This window comes from Eucyclogobius newberryi, unplaced genomic scaffold, assembly GCF_026437365.1.
Source record: "Eucyclogobius newberryi isolate DKJ021-1_F unplaced genomic scaffold, fEucNew1.0.hap1 SCAF_238, whole genome shotgun sequence".
NCBI lineage: Eukaryota > Metazoa > Chordata > Actinopteri > Gobiiformes > Gobiidae > Eucyclogobius > Eucyclogobius newberryi.
The window spans coordinates 17,227-41,852 of record NW_027315877.1 but is presented as its reverse complement, the minus strand read 5'-3'; the positions used below and the strand labels follow the sequence as shown (position 1 = coordinate 41,852).

General features: G+C 38.9%; 1 protein-coding gene across 9 annotated transcripts in view; it reads right to left on the bottom strand.

Annotated features, from left to right (window-relative positions):
- Positions 1-2,857: 2,857 nt before the first annotated feature.
- Positions 2,858-24,626, bottom strand: part of LOC140372491 (cyclin-Y-like) — a 38,415-nt gene continuing 16,646 nt past the window's right edge. Inside the window, exons 2-12 of one of the 9 annotated variants that reach the window (XM_072459592.1) lie at positions 14,065-14,139; positions 12,868-12,888; positions 10,506-10,540; positions 10,406-10,429; positions 9,209-9,309; positions 8,709-8,744; positions 7,606-7,663; positions 7,338-7,454; positions 7,005-7,171; positions 3,764-3,926; positions 2,858-3,235 (exon numbers count right to left, since the gene is read on the bottom strand). In XM_072459592.1, the coding sequence (XP_072315693.1) occupies positions 3,125-3,235; positions 3,764-3,926; positions 7,005-7,171; positions 7,338-7,454; positions 7,606-7,663; positions 8,709-8,744; positions 9,209-9,309; positions 10,406-10,429; positions 10,506-10,540; positions 12,868-12,888; positions 14,065-14,139 (908 nt within the window). In that variant the 3' untranslated portion in view covers positions 2,858-3,124. Of the gene's footprint in view, positions 3,236-3,763; positions 3,927-7,004; positions 7,172-7,337; positions 7,458-7,605; positions 7,664-8,708; positions 8,745-9,208; positions 9,310-10,405; positions 10,430-10,505; positions 10,541-12,867; positions 12,889-14,064; positions 14,140-24,626 lie in introns of all 9 variants that reach the window. The other 8 variants (XM_072459591.1, XM_072459590.1, XM_072459594.1 and 5 more) reach the window with 8 other exon arrangements.

The window sequence follows — 24,626 nt, the reverse complement described above, 5'->3', positions numbered from 1 at the left end:
ATAGACTTGTGACAACTATGTTTCGGATGCATTTAGCCATTTTTCATTTTATCAAAAGGTTGATGACGATATTATGTCCATCAAAATTATATTATATTCAAAGTTTGCATATCTCCCAGAAATACAGTTGAAATATTATTAATCTCCCATTTTTCCCCCCATGACCCTTGAACAATGTAAAACGCAAATAATAGTCAAGTGTACTTCAAAGATTGACATTTTTATTCTTCAACATTGCTTTTGAAAAAGAGTATTTTTAAATTACAAATGGTTTGGCAAAACTGGAACATGAAAATCTGATCTACCTTGAAACGTGAGATGATGGTTGCTATTTCCAGATGATTGCAAAGGGAGTTTTAGAAAATGGGCTTTGATACAATAAATATAATATGTAATTTCTGAAACAATCCAACAATCATTCATAACACTATTGCTCCAAACGTAAAGACAAAATGTTACAAAGGCAGGTTGATTGTAGAAAAGCTATTAAGGCATTGACAATTTCTAAACAAATAAGAGTGTAACAGAGCATTTCAAATCATGTCAGAATGTTCACAATTACACAATGGAGGCAAAGGTGAAGGATTTAGATTAAGATCTGAACATTAACGGTTTTAAGTCTATAACAAAAATTAAACAATAGAAACCATTTTCAGTTTAGTGCAGTTTTCTTTTCTATTACATAGAATTGAAACTGTTCATCTCTGAGTTCCCAATGGATGTGATTGACAGGTGGATTAGCCAATCAGGGACAAGCGCGCTCCGTCACGATCAAAACAAACACGAGGAGAAAAAGATTAGAAAAAAATATAACAGGGACTGAAAAACCTCACGGAGTTCTGCAGAATTGATGAGTCCAATGAGCTCCTTTGTTTCACATGGAAATTAGGGAAATAAACACATCTGATTGCACGGTTCTGCTTGAGTTTGGCTCCATGCACGACGGAGCGAGAGTAAAACCTAAAATCTTATTCTTTCCGGTCACAATCTTCTGTTAAATATACAGATAATTAAATACATTTGTACTTTTCTTTAAACAAAGGTTTGACATCAGTTACATTATATATGTTTTATTTATTTTGTTTAATATTTTAGTTCTGATATTCTGATGTTAATCCCAGTTTTTCCATTCAAATCCTGACTTTTGCCAACAGTTGCCTCCATTCTGGAATTTAAAATGGATTTGTTTTCAACAGTGGGTTTCAGAGTGATGAAAATCTAGCACTCTGGCAATTAACAATTCAAAAATAAGTTCTCAAATATCACCGACTAAAAACAGGAAACTGAATCAGATGAAGAAGATGGATGACAAAAAGTACATTGGAATTGTGAAATGAGAATACAAATGAAATGTGCTGTAAATATAATAAAGACTACTTTTTTTTGTTTTACTATAGAACTGCAAAACAGAAGTAGCAAGATTTCTAAATGTAGTCTATGGAAAACCAATGCAAAAGCTATTATTTTAATGACAATCTTTATGATTAAAAGAAAATAAGTCCATACAGCAAAAACATACAGTAAAAGGACATTTTAGATACATGAATTTACCATAATGTAGAAATCAGAACTTGCTTTGGTTTAACCTTAGATAATATTTTCTTAATGAACATGGTAATATACTTTAGATTAATTGTAACCAAACATAAACAACTCAAATCAAAAACGTGTATTCTGAAATCAGTTTGATTAAGCCCATGCTACACATTTCACTTTTGCTCTGGTGTTTAAATCATCCAAAAATGTTTTACTTCGCTAACTGTTCTCATTCCTGTGCAATCAGCCACAAACAGACTTGACTGGATTCTTCATAGAAATATTAGTTTGAGGAGAAGGAAAAACAAATAAAGAACCAGGAAATTGAACATTTTCACATACAAATTACGGGAATTTCTTCTACCAAATGAAACATGAAATGCACTGCAACAAAGTGGTGTTTCCCATTCGATTCTTCACACTGCTGTACAATAAAAACAAATATAAATATTCTAACATGACTTTTTTTTTTTTTTTTTAATGGTAACATATTAAGAGATGCTGTATTTACATTGTAGAAAACATAATACAATCTATCTTTTTGTAAGCAATGCAATAGCAACATACAAACCCTGAACATACATGTCGTTAGAGGTTTGGAAAGATTCATATTTTTGTGCCGTTTAGGAATTGGAAGAACAGTATCAAAAGTTGACCAAAAAAAGTGTTTGTTCTGTTTTTTCAGACCACAAGAGGGCGACGTCTAAGATCTCGACAGGCACCGGAGGTCAGGACAATGGCAGTGAACAAGAAAACACTGGACACACAGCGAGGTCCCATTATCTTTGTCTCCTTCCATGTTAAATAGTCCCTCTGCATTGGTTGAATATGAAGCAACGCGAGTATTGCTTTTAATTATGTGTATGATGTAAAAAACGTTTTAAACACTGAATTAGAGCGACAACAACAAAGTTAAGTTATGACACTGCAGTTGGAATGTAACGTTTAGCAGTCCGGAAAATCTTGCAAAAAGCACTTTTAAGAGCTTTTAATACAATGTTATTATAGTTGAGTCATTCAGGCACGTTTGAGTCATCTTTATTCTCCTACATTCAAGATGCCATTGCTCTTGACATTACTGTTTTCACCGTTTTCACCGACCCCTCAGATACGCCCACTGCTCGGTTTTCTTTTCTTAAACTGTGATTCATGTAGGATTTGGCAGCATCTACTTATCATTTTGGCACATGAAAGCCCCACTCCTCTGCTCGCCTGCTCGGGCCCAGCAGGGGTTTGTCGGGATGATGCACCCGAAAAAGGAGCAGGAGGAAATCAATGTTGCAGTTTTCAAGCGGACTTCAGCTGACTTTTCAATCAATTAAAATAAATAGAAAAATAATGATCCTCCGGTGTCACAGATTATAACTATAGCAGACAAAAACATAATGTCTTCTTTAAAAAAAGACAAAAATAACACAGGAATGTACACAGTTGAACTGTGTTTTTTCACATTTAAAATCTCAGTTGTACTTCCATTGGCTTCCAGATGAGTTCGCCGCCATTTTGGTCCAGTGCAATCAGTTAGTGCGGCTCCTGTGAGCAGACTGTACAGTCCCACAGCTCACAGCTCACAGTTCCAGTCTCAGTGTTAGGAAATAATGGCCGGACACCACCGCACCACAGTCAGGTTGTCCGCGCTCATTGACTTCTTCTTGGATAACTTCTTGAAGTTCGTACCATCACATAGTCGGGAGATAGCCTGGAAATGGAGGTAAAGAAGAGTCAATAATGACCATTCCAACTTCATCCCAGAAGTTTGTACTTCTCAAACGTCCCATGAAAAACAATGCTTTCTCACAATGAAGTTGACTCTCAGATTTGATCTGTCACTTATCGCTCCACTTAGGCAATTACTGGTCTCCATGGAGATGGATAAGATGCTGTGGAATATTCTCAGCATAGAAATATTGTCTTTATGGTGACAAAAGCACCTTTAACACAGGGGTTATGTGTGAGGACCGTGCCAGTCGTAGACCCAAGATCACATTCTGATTTAGAATGATTCATGTACAACTACAGCCATCTGCTTATTCTGAATGTGCTTCACTGTGATTGGTCAAATCCACCTGTCACTTACTCTTACTAGAGTTTAATGGAGGCTAGCCAATTGGAGAAGTGGGAGGGGACAAGTGTGTGGGTGTGCATCAAGTCTTCCAGGTGGAATGGGGCAGATTAAAGTGAAAGGATTCTGACTGTGGAAATGCTGGTGACAGATTTAGAGCCTCACCTCCAGCTTCTGGGCCTTGTCCCGGCTGAGTGGCTCCAGGGGGACGCTCAGGTTGTTGGCCTCGGCCAGAGAGCGCAGGTCAAAGTAGTACTTGGCGTAAACACTAGACGGGACGTTTATGTTAAACTGTAGGAGCTCCCAGAACTGACGCTCCAGCTCGTTCCTGACACAGAAGGGAACACAAAGTTAGAAATATTTATAGCATGTCAACTATAACCTATAGATGAGGCCTAGTCAGCTTATGGCCCGTATTCACAATAACCTAATCTAGCAGTTGTGGTTATATTATTAGAATGAAAAGTGATGGCACATACTCTCTTACACATACTGTAAGAGAGACCACTGTCCTCAGGAAACTTAAGTTGACTAGCTCTGCTCTAGATAAAACAACAAAATGCTAATAAGTTTGAGTACACACTTTTTATGTTGATTTTTGGTTGAATTTTGTATTATGAACATGTATTATGAACTAATTACTTGGAAAAGGTACTTATGGGGTACAATTCATAGTACTTTACCCTTGCACTTAAGTAGACACCGTCTAAATAGTTGCGAATAGTGAACATAAGATTGTAGTGATATAGAAGTGCTGATAATATAATAGAAGAAGCAGGAACAGGAACATTCGACTTTCTCTCATCGACGCCAACAAATCAGTCTCATCTTAACCCTTTTCACCCCTGCACCTCCTTTCTCCAGACATCCAGCGAGCTTATCCAACCTAACCTTTCCATTACACCAGAGGAAATGGCAATCCAAGACCCGGGACTGGGATAATCCTCCTCCTCTGTGCTGCTCTTGTCGAGAACTGCCTTGTGTTTACTCCTCTGATCCATGGCATTAACAGCACTTTGATCCCTCCGATCCCTCTCCAGTCTTGTGCCGTCCCATCTCCCCTTTGCTTTTGTACCACGCCCACGCACACTTAAGAGGCAGCAGCAACAGACGGGCTAAAATTAGAACGCTCCATCCGCAGCTCCACGCAGAACGTCGAGTAACGATGTCGCTTCTTCAACCGCTTCTTCCGTCGTGCCTTTGCAAGAGGAGGTTTCAGACGCCCGAGTCAAGCATCGAGCAAACTTTCCAAGCAACTCACAAACAGGTGCTAGTTCAAATTGGTTGAGTTTGTAATCTTTTAAAGTGGTTTTAAGTCGACAATGTATGGTAGTGTACAAAGGACATGTTTGAAATGAGTAATTTGAGACCATCATATTTTTATTCCGAGGAAGATGCCAATTTCTTTGAATCCGGAGTATCCACAGGCCCGAAGGCTTCATTAGACTGGACAGTTTAGCGTGAAATTGGGATGAGAGAGAAGGGAGGACATGCAGCAAATGTCACGACGCTGCGGCCGGCTGCACATGTAGTCTTGGCATATGTGCGGCTGCCTTAACCACTCCACCGCCGGACAGCACAATGAAAATAATATCTAACAATGATTTTAAGAAAAATACTACCTAATCTATGAGTGCAGTGCTGTCTTTGGGTTACGGAGTGAAGATTCATTTGCAAGCATTGCATTTGGTCAATGCTGGAATGTCAAAGCCGATCGTTGGACTGAGAAAGCTGCCAAAATCAATACTTTGGCATTAATTATACCCAATATTAACTAATATTTATATTCAAATACATTCAAATGTATATGTGCAATTGCATGAAAACTTGTTTGTGCTCCTGTTTGTTGGTAGGGGTATGTAAATATGTCATAATTGTAAACCATGTGTCCTACACTATGCTATAAACTCAAAATAAACCAAATATAGGCATTCTAGCAGAGCGGAGCAGGATTAAAATGATCACCTGTTGTTATGGGACTGTCCTGTTATTCAGTAATATTGGACTGAAATTAACAATGCACAGTTTTTGACATAAATTTACTATTTCAGAACTTCTACTCAAAACTCCTGCTGTGGACACAATAGATGGATACCTTTGGAGAGTTCTTTTGGTTAGAAATAACACAAACATCACCATGATCAAAGACTGGCCTGACAAAGTCACAGACATCAGACAAATGGAAAAACTGACATTCAAACTTAATTTGGACATGGACACATCTGACCAACTTTGGACCATATGGAACATTTATTTTAATGCATCTGTGTCATGACTGTTTCTTTTCTTTTTCAGTTGATTTTTTTATTTCGCTCTCTGGTCCTGTCTATTCTGTTAAACTTAAAAAATAAATAAATGTTTTTTAAATATATACATGAGAATGATCGTGAGCGGAATTAGCACACAAAGTACTATTATTTTGTGTTGAAAATGTCATTCTATAATTTTAAACCTTAAGCCTAAATAAGAGCATTTTTATACTATCAAAATCAGATAAAAGAGTATTTACCTAGTAACCACATTGAGCTTAACAGGTCAGATGATACCATTATCATGTCATACCTAAAGAAAGATATATTGCAGATAGAGGACTCTAACTGGAGCAAAGTGTAACGGCTTCTCTGCCAAATGAAAGAGGATAAGCTTTGACTCATGAAACGTGGAAATGCACAGTTAGTTTTGTGTGTAATGACATCACCGGAACACTCGCCGTCACTGCTGCTGTAAAATGAGCTTTCGTTCCTAGTCTCCTCGAGTATTTATCTGAGCATCTCTTTCACGCTGACCTCTGGCTGCTCCCTCTCACTGAAATATCACAAAGTATCCAAGACCGAAGTATTCCCCAGCACCTTCCTTGATTTTATGTATATTTACTGCATCGTATCGTAAACGTCCCGTGATCCTGCCCCTCCGACACGAGTACAGGAAGTATGTGAGAACAACCCGAACACACGCATTGGGTTTGGGGTCTATTTAAACATAAAGCTTTAACCTGACTCCAAAGACATGATCTAATATACATCATTTAGTTTATTAAAATTACAGATTAAAATGTTCTGTATTATTTAAGGTTAAATACCAACAATCAGGAGGAAATTTCAATTTTAACAATTGGCTTATTGTTACCGTTTATTTTTTTTTACCTTTTTCAAGTAATACTGCCTTCCTACCATCTCATGAAAAACAAAATAATGAATAACTTTTATATATCAAATAAAAATCTTTCTCATATTGAAGTAATCTACAAATAAAAATAGTTTCAAATGAAAGGTAGGGTTTGTAGACTCCTGTAAGGCTCACTCTGCTTTCTGATCGTTATCACTAAAAAAGACGTTTTATCTCGTTTCCGGGGACACTGATAGACCGTGTTTATGAAATCTGAAATACAAATTGTCCCGTGACTTACATGTCCTCCACGGTGATGTCCTTGAGGATTTGGCAGTAGTCCACGTTCCACACCGCCTGGTCGTCCCACACTTTGGAGGCCAAGAGGATGGCTCCCAGCACGATTCTCTTCCAGTTGGCGGGGCAGATGTCGATCTCCGCGTACGTCAGAAGTCGTTCCAAATACACCTGTGGCACAAAACGAGACGTCGTCGAGGATTCGGGTGCAAAGATAAAACACGACGTTGCAAGATGAGGCTCTACTTGGCTCACTATACTTTGAAAGGGTAATAACCGCGCCATGACTCAGCACTGCCCCCTACAGTCACTACACTCGCTGCAGCTCCGCACTCACCAAAGTGACGATGGCGCACTCTGCGGTCAGCTGCGCCGCACTAAACAGAGTCCTGACGAAACGGTAGATCTGCTTCTGTTCCGGGTCTTGCTTGTCGTAGTCGGGAGGGAGCTCAGTCTTCTGACAAATAAGAGAAATATGATTAATAATGCCAGTTGCATTAAACACCAGAATATTAAGTTTAATCAAAATTTTCTGGAAATCTTGTGCAAAATATGATCTACTGTTCATTTATAGATTGTACAAAATATAAAGCGGAATGCCTTACCGTGAGTGGATGCTGTTTCTCATCAAAAATCTCTAATAACATTCTTCCGTTAACTTCTCTGTAAAAAAGATTTATAAAAAAAGACACAAAAAAAAGTTTATTTGACCTGGTTGGAATTAAAAGACTGTACATTAACGGTTTTGCATAAAATAAAGATAAAATTGTTATGCCCCAGTACAGATATTTAGTAAAAAGTAAAAAAACAGCTCTTGGGGTGAAAATGAGACCGCTGTGCCCCGTTTGCATCTAATTATAAAGCATTTGCTGCATGGATAAGAAACACAGCGCTGACATACCAGAGTTTTGAGCTTTAAAAATCCAGGCCGACTGAAATGTGTGTGAATGAAACATAACAACACTCCAGGAAACGACGATACAGAACACGACAACAAATATCAGTTTAGGATAATATTGGCCATTTAAGTTGTACAATGTCATGTTTAGATTCCATTATGATTCACACACTAGTATTGGTTTGTTTATAATGCCTTTAATGAGGTAACTAAGGCCAATCGACGTCACACTTCTGACCAATAGGAGTGGGTGGGTGTCTGTTTGGGAATAGAGCTGTTTTTAATTAAAAAGAACTTCCGACAATCTGACCGAAATAACATATCGTCACAGGATCATGAGATTTGTAGGTATCCTGTCATGTGACTTCACCTGTTCTTTGTGTGCTAATGAAAGTCTTACATGAGGGCCTGTCACGATAATAGTTTTTGAAGTTCAATATATTTCTGAAGAAAATAGACGATAAACAATATTGAAACTCATTTATGCACTGATACAAAGAACCTAACTACTTAAAGCAGGATTAACCCCACAATTATTTTAAAATGTACATTAATGTTAAAATACAATTTTCAATAAATATAAATAGCAGAATTAAACACTATAGTAAGTTTAAATTCAAGCTTTTTATTCATTTTTTGACCGTCTACAGCTCAAATCTTATGATAGTACAGGAAAAAAGTAACACATCTATCATTTATTGAATGATAAATTGATCGTCTTATCGTGACAGGCCTGTTACATTAAATAAATAAAATAATGAATCAATTAATCTATCCAGAAAATAAATAAATCCAAGAGTCTCTCCTTACCTGTTCTTTATGTGGTAATATATTGCGAGAGAGACACTGTAAATACAAGAGGAGTAGTATTAAACCAAAAGAAATACATTTAACGTGTGTGAGAGTGTGAGAGAGAGTGAGAGCGCGCGCGCGCGTGCGTGTGTGTGTAATGTGTGTGTAATGTGTGTGTGTGTGTGTGTAATGTGTGTGTAATGTGTGTAATGTGTGTAATGTGTGTGTAATGTGTGTTTGTAATGTGTGTGTGTGTGTGTGTGTGTGTGTGTGTGTGTGTAATGTGTGTGTGTGTGTGTAATGTGTGTGTGTGTGTGTGTGTGTGTGTGTGTGTGTAATGTGTGTGTGTGTGTGTGTGTAATGTGTGTGTGTGTGTAATGTGTGTGTGTGTGTAATGTGTGTGTGGGTGTGTGTAATGTGTGTGTGTGTGTAATGTGTGTGTGTGTGTGTAATGTGTGTGTGTGTGTGTGTGTGTGTGTGTGTAATGTGTGTGTGTGTGTGTAATGTGTGCGCGTTACCATTTGATAGTGTACTTGAGGTTGGGCTGGCTCACGGTGCAGTCGTCCAGGAAGATGGTGGAGCAGGAGCTGTACTTGCGCATGACGGGCCCAAGGTGCTGCTGCATGGAAACAGTAACACACAGGCAGGTTATATCACGGTGTCTACGTGTGCGTGTGCGTGTGCGTGTGCGTGTGCGTGTGTACGTGTGCGTGTGTGTGCAGCTACATGTGAGCCCCTGCTAAGTACATTTGTCCTCTTTGTGGGTGTTATTCATGCGAGAATTCAATTACAGTGAAGGACATTGGGGTTACCAGTCAAGAAAGTGACGGACAAAAGGCTATTTCAAGTCAAATCATGCTTAAAACTTTGCAAATGAGCATATTTTAAACTCCTGTTTCAAAACACTCAAACGATGAGTCCAAAAACTAGTATTGAACTAGATCATCAGTTATCCCCATTAATACTAAAAAAATAAATACAAAAAATACAAAAATCACATAAACAAGACCAAATTGGACCTTTCCTGAATGATTTTGAGCTTAATCAGAACTAGTATAAGACCACAGAGTAACAGAGTAACAGAAATAAAGTACCGGTGCAATTATTTTGTGTTGAAAATGATAATACTTTTGTATCATTCTGGTGTTGTAATCAATATAAAGTATCGAAGTCGAGTTTGAAATGTTGGTGTCACGACAACACTTCTCTGTGGTCAATATCTCAGTTGTGTGAGTGAGCCACCTGCTTGTCTCCAAGGTGATGCCATCGCTTTGTCATGTTTCGTAGTATGTCATTAATTGCAGTATTTATTTCATTATGTAACTTGTCTAATTGGTGAGAGACATGCACCAGAAAAATTACATAGCGCGCCTTTAATGTATAACTTGTGTAAAACATAAATAACTCTGAATAAATCATTAGAGAGTGAAGAAAAAAAACTATAAAAAGACATATTTGCTTATGATAATTCTCTTATTTTGATCATGCTTGGAAAGTTAGTTTTCAAATACAAATACATTTATATAATATATATATGTATTTGTATTTGAAAACTAACATTTTATTTATTTATTCTATATATTACCGGTCTTATCCAAACCAAACAACACCACAAATGTGATTAAAACACACTTAAACATAAAAAAAACACACCTATAAAATGTTGAAACAATAAAATAAAAAATGAACGGGGATTTTTTATATATCAACATTACCTTACTTTCCGTAATATGTGTAAACTAGTAAAAAAGTACAAAGTCATTAACAACACATTTTCATATAGATTTAAATGCATGTTCTGTTCTGTTTACTTACATGGTTGATGTAAAGGCTCTTGCGCTTTTCCCGAACTAAAAAACACAAGATTCACATTATAGTCAGTAAAGTTGAATGCAGTGTTCTACCCTCACAGACAGGGGGCAGCATTTCTCCACTGCTCCCAGTCTCTCCCAGTCACTGTTCACTCAGTTACAGAAAAGACTGTTCTGGCCTAAACATAGAAAAGCAGACTTGGTGCGAGACACAAAAGCAACAAGTACACGTGCGTGAGCGTGTGCGTGAGCGTGTGCGTGAGCGTGTGCGTGAGAGCGTGCGTGAGAGCGTGCGTGAGCGTGTGCGTGAGCGTGAGCGGGTGCGTGAGTGTGAGCGTGAGAGCGTGCGTGAGAGCGTGCGTGAGCGTGTGCGTGAGCGTGAGCGGGTGCGTGAGTGTGAGCGTGAGAGCGTGCGTGTGCGTGAGCGTGTGCGTGAGCGTGTGCGTGAGCGTGAGAGCGTGCGTGTGCGTGAGCGTGTGCGTGAGCGGGTGCGTGAGTGTGAGCGTGAGAGCGTGCGTGTGCGTGTGCGTGAGCGTGTGCGTGAGCGTGTGCGTGAGCGGGTGCGTGAGAGCGTGCGTGAGAGCGTGCGTGAGCGTGTGCGTGAGCGTGAGCGGGTGCGTGAGTGTGAGCGTGAGAGCGTGCGTGTGCGTGAGCGTGTGCGTGAGCGTGTGCGTGAGCGTGAGAGCGTGCGTGTGCGTGAGCGTGTGCGTGAGCGGGTGCGTGAGCGGGTGCGTGAGTGTGAGCGTGAGAGCGTGCGTGTGCGTGAGCGTGTGCGTGAGCGTGTGCGTGAGCGGGTGCGTGAGAGCGTGCGTGAGAGCGTGCGTGAGCGTGTGCGTGAGCGTGAGCGGGTGCGTGAGTGTGAGCGTGAGAGCATGCGTGTGCGTGAGCGTGTGCGTGAGCGGGTGCGTGAGTGTGAGCGTGAGAGCGTGCGTGTGCGTGAGCGTGTGCGTGAGCGTGTGCGTGAGCGGGTGCGTGAGCGGGTGCGTGAGTGTGAGCGTGAGAGCGTGCGTGTGCGTGAGCGTGTGCGTGAGCGTGTGCGTGAGCGTGAGCGTGTGCGTGTGCGTGTGTTAAAACTATTGTCAAAACTACAAACTCATTTGAAAAAGTATCTATACTATACTGTACATATATATAGACCAAATTAAAATGTTTTAAACTTTTTTGCGATCGAACATAAGTGTGTTAAATTTAATAATTAGTTGAGGTTTATTGATCAGAAAAATGTTAACTTGTTTGTAAAATTAACAGAAATATTAACTTATACTCTTATTTGAAAGTTTAGAAGATACGATTTTTAAAAAAATGATGAGCACTTTTGTATCTTTTTTGTTGTTGCTGTAAACAATTAACTATATTCAAATTAGCATTTCATCAAAACAACATTCACAAATATGATCTAATTTGTTATATATTGCTCACCTGTACAATACAAACACACATGACAAAATGTGACCTTTCCTGAACAGTCTTAGAATGACCTTGAGCCACATGTAGGGAAAAGGTCGCAAAAAGAAAGTACTATTATTTTGTGTTGAAAATGACAGTGTAGTCATGTAAAAAAGGATCATTGTGGTATTGAAATCCATATCAAGTATTGAGCCAATTGCGTATCGGAATAGTTTTGAAATATTTGTATTGTTACATTAATTCGCAAAAGAAATTTAAAATGCTCATGCAAATATGGGTAGATTAGCCATAGACTCAAATACATGAAAGAATAAATCACTGAATACAAGTACATTATATATATTAAACATTATCAAGAGTTAAAGATTTTTTTGTTTAAAGAGTCTGAAATCCACTAATAAACAACAATCGGTCTAAAACAAAGGAAGTCATAATCTTATTTTAAAAAAACCTCAAATATTTATTTTATGCACATTAAAAAGTAAGGCATTTTGTTAATAAGCAAACATATTGCATCTATTATCTAACATGACAAGCATCCAAGCACAATTATGGGTTGAATACATCGACGGTAAAGGATTGAAGTGCAATACACAATCATTGGCGACAAAACTATGAAAAATAGAGACAAATATAAACATAACAATAATTTGAAGATAAAAAAAATAAAAAAATAAGAGAAAATGTATAGATTTTTCAACATAAGAAAATCCTACGCTAAAATAAAATAATAAATGCATTAAATATATGTAAGAATGATCATTTACTTTCAGTCCAACATTCCTTTACTGTTCATGACCCAAACACAACAGTAGCTGCAGTAGAAGACAATAAACACTACAATATAATTCAGCTCCAGACGCCATTAATACACAGACATAAACGAGACTGATACTGTTATTATGACATTATTGCACATTTAAAACCATTTCCTTACGGAGCACAGACACGACGCTTACCTCGTTTGTTGGGAACTGGCACTACAAAAACACAAGTACATGTTTCTTTCAATGTTCGTTTAGGGCATTTACATAATCAACATGAAAACTGTTGGAGAATTCAATGACTTTGATGTAAGAAAAGCTCTCAAAATAGAGCTTGTATTTAAATCAATGCTGTGTTGTTGAGAAAATAGGTCGGGCGAGTTTTCCCACCGAATCCAGAGCATGATATTGAAGTCATTTATCCTCCTCACTGTTCCATTCCACTGCCAGGGAAAATAAAGCTGAGCAACTTGTCTTTGTGTGTGGATTTTGTCTGAACTAATACGACACATCCCACAAAATAACTTTATAAAGAACTGCCTGGCTTTTGACTGACTTTCAACACAGAATCAAGAAAGTAAGTTACAGAAGTCTATTTTAAGATTTAAAACAAATATTTGACTACATTAAGCTAACTGCGGCACAATGTCAACACAAACCAAGACAAACATTAGATCTAATCTTATTTTTTGCAATAGCTCTTGGAAAAACACAATTAACTACACTAAACTACACATGCACTCGCTCCGGTCACTGCCTGTGCTTAGGAGCCGAGAGCAGGATCCTTCTGACCTGGGGCTTAACTCAAATTAAAAGTAAATACAATTACTGATTTGAAAAAGTGCTAGATTACCTGGGAACCAAACACACACATTAGAGGACGCATATTAGGTAAAACTGACATTTTGAACTTTTGACCCCGTTTGAACATGTTTGATCAATCCTGGTTGGAAAATCCTCTCCCCTCTGAGCATCAAAAAATTTTGTTCTGAATCTCCTCGATCTGTGACGTGGCTCAGCGGACGCTTTCTGCCGTTTTTAAAGTCCGGAAAATCATTGCCAGAATATGAATTTCCTCGTCTAATCACAATCAGTACAACTGCGTTTGAGAACAGGAAGTGAGAGGCCAGCTTGAAACGTGCTCTGATCTATGTCCATCTTAAACTGTGTGTAATTCCCTCTGCAGCCAGTAGATGGTGCCAAAGTGGGAAACAGCAGAGATTCAAATGTCATTTTGATCGTTATGAACTTTTCTTTTTAGTTCTTACACATGAAATGCCAAACTAAAAGGTACTCAAGAGCATGTTTAAATTGTCATTTGTACAGCAGGCAGCTCAGGGCCTCGTATGACCGTCTCTACTCCCCTGGAACAGCACATGTGAAGGGGCTCACCGTCATTCTGGGATTTGCTGAGGAAGATGGTGCTGGCCCTGGGGTGGTCCGAGGGGTTGTACTCCACAGGCAGATCTGAAACACAAAACAAATGCATACTTAACCTTTCATTTGCTTGAAAAGAAATGGGATGAAGTTTGAGGGCCAGAGAGATAGAATTGTGTGCAATTTCCTTTACAGTAAAATAGGCTAAAACAAAAAGACTCATTACCCTAATAATAACTGGACTTGAATATAGAAATATGTTAATCCGATGTTCACTAAAAATATGTTTTAAATACATCTATTGCACAATATAGAAACAAGACTTTGGCTCTTTTATTCTCTGTATGAAACTGAATTATATGCAGATCATTTTGGCTTTTACTCATGTCAAATCCCTTTGTTTAGCCAAAGGGCACAATGTCGGCATGATACAGCTGGTACAAGAGGATTTGTTTGGTATTTACAGTCTCCTTGTGGCATGAGGTTGTAACTTTGACATATCTTATTCACCTTCTACTTAGTGATGAATAAAATCACTGCGACAAAAAACAAAACAAAAGCAAAAACAAAAGCGATAGGTCAGCCAAAAGTCGGCGTCCCTGGGTAAACGGCCGCTCGGAGATCGATGCCCTGCGCAAACAGCTGCGGCCCGGCATTGATCTGTTTTAGCGCTACAGTTTTGGAAAGGCACCAGCCGGCATCGTTAGCATTGGCACCGAGCCGTAAAGCCCCGAGCACATGGACACAGCGCGACACCACATCCACGTGTTTACACATCCAACACCGACGGGTAAACCAGTGAGAGCGCCAACAACTCCAGCTGCATGTGTCAAACTGCACAAAGGAGATGAGAATTAGTTTGCCATATGGTGTAACCGTGATGTCATGCAGAGTGTGATGTTCCAAAATAATAAAATCAAATCATATTGTGTTGACAGAATAAACTTAGGTAAACTGTCCCGTTTATATAGCTCTTTTCTGCCTCCAATTGGCACTCAAATGGCTTTATTGCAAATAACCACACAATACATTAAGTACAATATTTTGCACCTGTGGGTCAGTGGATCTACTGCTCAGGTTGTGAGTGGGATTTGAACCCCAAATTTAGGCTCCACGAGACAATCCTGGTCACACAATATGAGGTTTTGCGTTTTGCAGTTGTACAGTCCTTCTATAGAGAGCATTACATAATCTACTTTGGCCGTTTAAATCCCGGCTCAAAGCTACTGTTTGGTTGTGCTTACAAGTCAAATTTGGGTGCACTTTCTCTGAATTTTATGCTTTTGACTATTCACGCTTTAAAAGTGGTTTTATATAGTATTGTGATTTTATTGTATTTTTAATGTCAGTAAAGCACTTTGAATTGCATTTTAAAATGCTTTAAAATCTCAACAAATACATTAAAAATGTATCTGAACAATTTAAAAATACACTGTATAATAAAATAATATACCTTATAAATATCACAAATGAGTCTGGTGTGTGTTCTGATTTATCCGTAAACGTGCGGCTGAGTGTTTATCATCGAGTAAAATGCACGGGGTTGTGGACGGGGTCGTGGACGGGGTCGTGGACGGGGTCGTGGACGGGGTCGTGGACGGGGTCGTGGACGGGGTCGTGGACGGCGTCTCGTACGGCGTCTCGTACACCACAGGACCGGCCCCTCCCTCTGGAACACTACACCTCTGTTGTTTGTGCAGCGAATCGTATTAAACCGTGTTGGAGGCTGCTCGCGTTTATGGAGGTCATTTAATATCCTGAAGGAGCAGCTTTCAGCATGAGCTATATTGACACAAATCCACTCTACTGTGAGCAGCTTAGACATTAACTAAGTCACTGGGAATTAACGACAAAAGATATGCAGTTTGATGCGATAATTACACTATAATATTTCAACACACTTTAATAAGTAGGGATGGTCGGAAATTAATTTTTGAGCCGGATACACGTCCTAATAACCAATATTTGCCGATACCGATAACAAGACCACACATTATGTATGATATAATAAAGTTCACAAATTAACTTAATGTTTTACCGCCATGATTGTGTAAATATACAGACTAATTGGACAGCTATTTCCATTTTTACTCATTATTAAGTCAAATTTGATGCTGTGAGGACAAATTGAGGGTGACACATTTGGTTACACTGATTTAATTTGTCTCCTTAAATCAGAAAGCGAGGCACTGACAGCATCAACCAACCAGGTGGTCATTTCATCTGCTAATTTATTGTCTTTAAAATCACCTGAATATTAAAGGAGAGAAAAATAAAAATAAATAAAAAGTGAAGAGACCAAAGCAAGACACTAGAATTAAGGTGAATTTAAAAAAAGCATTACACCACATGTGCCAGGTCGGACGCAACGTTGCGAGCTTGAATCCAGTTCTAACAATGTGCTGAATGCCCTTCCTTTTCTTCTCGCCGTTTCACTCCACACTATAAAAGAATCAATACAAAAGTGTGGACAATACGTTTGCTTTCTACTTAATCACTTTTGGTATTGATTTTGTGATCGTAATCAAGCCACAAGGCCATTAAGACAAAAATGCCCAATTAATACAATCAGAATCAGAATCAGAAAACATGAAAGCCTTGAAGGGCAATTTATTTCATTAATTTCTCCAAAGCCTAAGCTCTGCTCCGAACCACACGCTTTTACTGACAGAAGATTGACTGTAGACACCGTCCATTGAACCTCCCAAGCACATCATTGACGAGAAGGCATGACTGAATTTCCATTTAGATTAAAAAACGATTAGTTTCACTATTCTTATTTCACACTAAAGACTTACAAGCTTGGGCTGGCGCTCGGCTGTATAGACAGAAGTGAATATCATTGTTTTATATCCTGATGACGATTCAGAAATGTGTACAGATTGTTTTTTATTACAGATGATGTACTAAATATTCAAATTTTGTGTATCTGCAAAACAACTGCGTCATTGTCCTTTTTTCATATCTAATCTCTCATTCTTATTAAAAGCATTGTTCTGTTGGACATTCATAGAGCGCTGTCACAAAATGTTCAGAATGGTACAGAAATCATAAAATAATAGTACATTGGTGATGTTCCATGTGGTCTTATACTATATCTGATAAAGCTAGATTAGATTATTATAGATTATTATTAGATTAGAAGATTATTCTAAAACTGTTCAGCAAATCCTTATTTTTCAGTATCAATACTTTAATTCATTTCCATAGTAATGCTTATTATCCATTTTGTATACTTTTGACAACGCAATTTTCATAAACATTTAGCTTTTAAATAATCCTAATATAAAAAAAAAAAAAATGATAAAAACAGCTTTGCATTTTCATTCACAGAAATAAAAAACGTGTAAAACCTGTTAACGGAGCATAACATCTAACCATTAACAGTCAAGCCCTTTTCATAACACAAGCCACAACGACAAACATTTGCATCTTTATCTGACGACGTCTCTAAAACAGGAAGTACTGAACAACGCCCTTGCAGTGAAGTCGCGCTTGTTGCATGTTGATTGACGGCATAGGAGACGGCGCGTACAAAAGCTTAAGCTCGAGGGCGAACGTGACATTTGAGATTTGCAAAAACACTGTTGGTCGTTTCCATGTCCCAGATCACAGGGAGGCTAGTGCACTGCGGGCCACACATCTAAACCAAGTCCATTGTATCTGCCGTCTTTTGAAGTACAGGCCCTTTTTGTGTTTGAAAGCCACTTGAACCTCCTGAAAAGACATGGAAGCATAATAAGACGCACAAGGATAATGCAAAAGAGAGGACAAGAGGATGTGTGGGGGTTATGAAGGGCAGAGCACGGACAGTTGGAGGTGATAAAGAATAGGTAAATGTTCTCAACAATAGTCTTAAAAGGGCAGAACAGTGGTTTAGTCATTAGGTGAGCGAGAACATATCCATTACAATGCTTAACTGTTTGTTAATTATAGACGGGCAATGCAGTATATTAAATTATAGATAATATTGTGACTTAAAGGTGTGCAAAAATTGTGGGCTACTGTATTAGTTTATCATGTTTAAAAAAATATGTTGTGACTGCGCTGCAATTTTGCTGTTTTTTATAATTAAAATTTGTGTATTTCACATTAAAGGAGATACAGGTACTTCGTATTGAATGATGACATAAGTAGATAATCATTTTACATTTTCTTCATTATAAACGGCAATATTGATCTAAAACAGCTCAGTAATAGAAGAAACAAATCCATTGACTGTTCAAAACTTCGGAACTGATAAGCCCCGCCTTCATAGTGACATTTCACTGTAACAAGCAGCAGATTGTCACATGTTTTTATTTTTGCAAAGTGGCTACGTGACATTTAAGAGTTCAAGTCAAAGCGCAAGGTTCAAAAAGAGATTTACAGAGAGAAGTTATACATATACAAGATAATTTTATGTAGAACTAGGGAAGGAAGCTGCAGTAACACCACTCACATAGTTAACATTTCCAATGTCAATGACTGCGGTCATAAAGCCTTTCTTAAAGAAGAGCAGTCTTGATGCCGCAGTACTGAGTCATTACCGGCCCATCTCTAATCTGACATTTTGGGGCAAAGTCCTTGAAAAAGTTGTTTACAACAGCTCAAAGATTTCCTCTTAATAAACAACTCATTTGATGTTTTTCAGTCAGGTTTTAGACCTCATTACAGCACTGGGACTGCTGTTGTCAAGGTGAAAAATGACATCCGCCTGAACACTGACACGGGCAAAGCCTCAGTCTTAATTCTGTTAGATCTGAGTGCTGCTTTTGACACTGTCGATCATGGGATCCTCTTACAGAGACTAGAGGACTGGGTGGGCATCACTGGCACTGCCCTAAACTGTTTAAGGTTTTTGTTGAAATTGGTAACTGTGTCTCAGACCACATGCCCCTGACCTGTGGGGTGCCCCAAGGGTCAGTCCTGGGACCCCTTCTGTTCAACCTCTACATGCTGCCGTTAGGTCAGCTGATACGCAGCAAAAATGTGTCCTATCACAATTGTGCAGACGACACTCAGATCTATGTTTCACTGTCGGCAGGTGAATAAGGACCAGTGGATTCACTCGTCTTTGGCCCATAGAAACAAAGATACAGTGTTAGCAGTCACGTCCAGTCTTGCTCTAACAACTACAAATCAAGTTAGAAATCTGGGGGTAATAATGGAGTCAGGACTAAACATGGACCGGCCTCTTGCTGGTGCCAGAATCAGGACTAAACATGGGGAACCTGCGTTTCAGTTTTATGCAGCTAAAGTCTGGAACAGTCTTCCTGAAGATGTGAGACTACTCTGACAATCTTAAAATCTGAGCTAAAAACAGTTTTGTTTAGCTGTGCATAGGATTTTCTTTGCACTCTTTCTGTTCTATTTCTGTCATTGTCTTTGTGATTTTAATGATTTTAATTTTTCCTGCTGTGTGAAGTACTTTGAATTGCCTTGTGTACAAATAGTGCTCTACAAATAAACTTTCCTCGCCTAGAATGTTTTTGTTAATAAATCACAAGTACAGTGATAGTGGCGGGGATAGGGGGTAGGTGAAAACAGGAATTTTCTGAGCACTCGAACCTCAGTTACAGGACAATACAGGATTACTTAAACATGCAGGTATCAATCTAAATACAACTTTGAGTAAACTAACGATGAGGAAACATGTTTTTTTCATGATGCGTCTTTAAAATCAAGACAAATGGGTATCCAAACCCTGCTTATTAGGAACTGTAGGACCACATTTTGAGAACAACTGAAACTTGTGATGTAAGCCAGGAAGTCCTCAGTCCAGACTGTGGGTGTGTCTAAGTGGTGACCTCCACATTAGGACATAAGGCCCACCCTGATTCCTCCTGTCGGACCTGGAACAACATGAGCACACCTCACTTCCCCCACAGCAGGAAGTGTAGAGGAAACAGACAAGGAGGTGGAGTGCTTTGTTAGAGGTGTGCTTATCGAGAGGGCACATGTAATAGGTCAGTCTATTGTAGAAAGACAATTCTGTAAGCAAAATGTGTCAATGCACTTCAAAAAGCTGAGTACTGGAACTCTGGATAACTGCAGCTTTGTACAATTGGAAGCGATCTCAGCACGTAGACCTTCACCAAATAGAAAGTATGCAGTTCTGTTTATTTTATTTATTATGGGGCAGTGTACATTCCTCATCATGTGTTAGTCCATCATGTAAATGTGCAATAGCAATGCTGGCACATTTTTATCCATATTCCCATTGGCAGATTGATGGCAAGACAGAAAATGGGACATGAAACACAGACACGTTTTTCTAATAATCACTTTTTTTTTGGTCGGCTAGAACTAGTGGCAAATAGTCAAGTAGTAGTAGATTAAAACAACATTAACAAACAGGTTAAATGCAGGAAGTACAAACATACAGGAAGAGTTCTATTAAGCAATACCTCTGTAATTAACACAGTAACTATTTACACACAAGGTGCACATTTGACAGTTTAAACCTTCTTCAACAAAACAAAAGAGTTATGTATTTGTATTAGACTATATATATATACATAACTATTATGATATTTAGCTGAGTTGGCCTTGTGTACTCAAATAAGAAGAGCATATTTGAAAATATTTCCAAGAAAGAGTAAACACTTGGCAAAACTACTACTAGCTGTGAGGAGGTAAAATCTGATTTATAATTCGAAGTGAACATAATGTGAAACACTAAAACCTTAAATCTGGTATTTTCAAAGGATAGACACATCCATCTGCATCACAGATTACTCACAGTAGGAAAAGGAATCAAAACTTTTACTTAAGAGAACTGTTATTTCAAACTAAATGTTATTCAAGTAGAAGTAAAAGTAGGCAGTCTGAAAACTACTCAGAAAAGTACACTTCACAAAGTTACTCAAGTAAATGTAACAGACTACCCGCCTCTGCCTTTATGTACTGTATGTCATAACTGCTTCCCACGTTCCATGTTTTATACATTTTGCACCAAAACTCAGGCTTTAATCTGGCTGTTCAAAATCTTATTGTACCTTACCCTGAGGTGCAAGAACCCCAGGACTTTTTTTTATTTACGTACAGCTAGGAACATTTTCTACATGACATGTTCTCATTTAAATTTGGAGTGGTAGTCTATGTGGTAAATAATTATCATAGTTATTCATCCGTTAAGTTGCAGTTTGTGAAGAAAATCAGACAAATAAAAGTTAAAATTACAGGAAGTAGAGCCGAATTCTAAAAACAGAATCCCTCTGTGATGTCATCAAAAAGCGCATTTCCATCAAAAATGCACGCAACTTACACTTTTTTATGACAAACAAAATAAACTTATTCATGTTGTAATTATTTGTCAAATCATAACTATTGTATGATTTAAATCGATTTTCAATCACCTAGCAACCAGATTCAATCAATCTGGTTGCTAGGTAACAGTTGTGAAAAAACTTATGGCCATATTTTCTGGCCATGTCAAACCAGGAAAAACAAAAATTGCCAAATAGCTAAATGTTTGGTAAAATCTTCAGGCTTTTGTTTTACTGAAAGGTGTAGTCTAATGGGTCGTAGGACTTTAAGCTTCTGGAACCTCAGGGGACTGTTGAGCTCCACAGACGGAACAGGAGAGTCTTTGCAAAGAAATGAGTCATAGCCAAGTCAGAAGGGTCAGCTAGGGTCAAAGCACCAGAGTCTGAGGACTACGACAAAGTCTGAGGAATAAAGTCTGGCGGTAATGCAACACTTGGATGCCAACCGCCATAAAACAACAACAACAACAACAACAACAACAACCAGCCCAAACAGGAAGGCCCTCTGACCCACTCTGGGAACTCCACAGAGGAAAACAGCTGCTCCTGCAACACCAACACTGGCAGTTAGCACGTTAGCGCGTTAACTATAAACCCCTTCTCTTCTTCATATTGTGTAACCAAGACCGTGATGCAGGGAAATAACTGTCTGGTGTTTTGTGGAAGTGTTAGAATGCTATTTCTGGTTGTCTAATTTCAACAGGGTAATTGTGTTAGCGGGGGATGCTAGGCTAAAAAAAAAACACATACTTTTCTCTATAGTGAAGCAGTTTACTGGGTGTTTTTTTCTTCAACATCGACTGAAGTTTGTGATGCGGCGTGAAAACAAGCACTCCACAGTGAGAAGCGCTGACATGTGGGTTTTTGCTGCCAGCTCCACAGCACACAAGAAAAGCAGTGTCTACAATGAGTCTCAGCTGGATTCAGTCAGCTCTCTTTTTATTATTTAGATCCATTATCCCTTTAAAATTCAGGAAAGTCGTACAATAAATATTGAAATACATGATATACTTCTTTAATCTTCAGGTGCACAAAGTTGCTTTACCATTTGGTAGTTAATCAAGTATAAGCAATAATGCAATAATTGTCAACTAACATGAAAATCCATTAATCGTCACATGACAAAATACGCCATTCGTAGCCATATTGTATCTGGTTGCTATGTAGTTCTACAACGCTAAAATGGCTTTTTTGCAGCAAATTATGCAAAAAATGATGGAAGTGAAGTGTACTGCCAGTAGCAAGAATCTAACCATTAACCTTGCGGTCAGTCAATACGTTTACATTCACAAAAGAAGTCGGACTGCGCCTAATAATCAATAAAACCCAAATGATCTTTTTCCCAAAAGTCTTTAGTTTAAATGCAGCTAAAATCTCTGCAAAGTTTTGATGTGACGAGCCTGAACTTCTCCGCCCCTTGTCACACCTATTCAGTTCTGATTGCTAATAAAAACTGAGATCCTACATATAATCACACTTTTGTCAAACATGGCTAGGCAATCTCTCTTATGTGGCGCTGTTGACTTTCAGACATGCTAGGAAGAGTACACGTCTAAACGCATAGCCAATATATCCATGGCTAATTCTTTGCAGTTGAATGTCTCTCCATAGTCTTTATTGGACTGCACTGTTTACATGCATCAGCAGTACAGACTACAAGAGGTCGGGACCATTTGTGCCAATAGTTTTTTGGGAGAACTGATCCACAGCAGCTCAATCGACGTGTCTGGGTTTACAGTACATGCAATTAGGACAAACCATTTGAATTGGACGAGGTAACTTATCCAATTGATCAATACAAGAAGATCCAGTTTTCCATGCAGGCCAGGAAAACCAGACTAGTCTTGTATTGATCAATCACATTTTTCAATTAAACTTTGTTCTGCCCTATATTAAAAACAAATAAAAATGGCTTTCAATATGAATTTGCTAAACATAACATCCTTAACGCAAAAAATGTTTTCGATTTCTTCCACAAAAGTCTAAAATTTGCTCCAAACCAAGTATTGGCAATAGGTCTCCTGATTTAAAAGACCCAAGCTGGTCATTGACGATAACAAATTATTGGAATAATATCTAACCAAACATGGATATGACAGAAACAATGAACACTTCACACACTGCGATGTGACGGTTCTACAGGCCTGTGCGCCGTGAACCCAACCCGCGCCCATGATTCATCGCAACATGAATGAGACTTCATTTACAGCGCACCCAGCTGATAGACACAGACACGCCCCTCCCATCCCAGCATCCCCTGCTCCCAGTCGTCATGGTAACGCAGACTAGAAACGATTCGGCACTTCTGTCAAAAAGGCAAAGACGAAACAGCTTGTAACTGTACTCTTTCCAAGCTTTTATTGGGATTGGCTCGCCGTCCCACCAATGTGTCTACGTTACGCAGGGCTAATTGCTTCTGAGGACTGGAATGGTGGCATTGGCGAGCAAGGCTTCACTTAAAAGAAAATGGGATTTGTTTGAGAGTGGGAATGAAACACCTGAGAGATTGGAGAGGAATGTGTTGGCAAAGATAAAGGCCAGTGTCGTTTAATTAGCCCGAATGACACGCTTTGGCTCAGACACACAACTGAAGCTTTACACAGTCCAGTTTACACAAGAGGGGCAGTCTTACCAATAATACAAACATATTTCTTAATCTGTCAAAGATTAACTAAATGTGCCAGTAAATGTTGTGGTTGGGATTAAAGTATTGCAAAAAAAAAACTAAATTCATTGATGTATGTATTGATGATGAAGTTAAAACCAAAACCATCACAATCATCACTTTGGGGCAATCAAATCAAAATGACTGCAATTTAAGTATCAAACATTTGGAAATGCATGGGAAAGGTGTAAAGACAATATTGATAGTTTGACCCAAAAGCAATGAAAAGAATGGAAATATAAAAATATTAAGGTTGCATTCACAACACAAACTGAAGCAGACTCGGTTTGACCAAAGTTCCAAAGGACCAAAGTTGCAACATTGTCTCCTTCGGAGCTGGTCCGGCTCACGTTCTAAATTCACTTTTAAGATGCCGCTCCCCTATGCCTGCAGAGACCATGTGTACAATAATATCAGCCAGAAGGAAAGACAGGGGAATGTGAGGGAGAGACCTGCTCATCACACAAACAAACTTAGAGCGGGACTAGTAATCATTCTAAGGTTTTTACGGATCTATCCCAGAATCTGCCCCACATGAGTGAGCTGTGGCCGAGGCGTCAGAATACGACATGTGTTTTCACGACAGGAGGAGCTGAGTGACAGGTGAGTACGAGGCAGGCTGCATGCCCTGGACCGCTTGGAATGCCCAGGTTAAAAAGAAT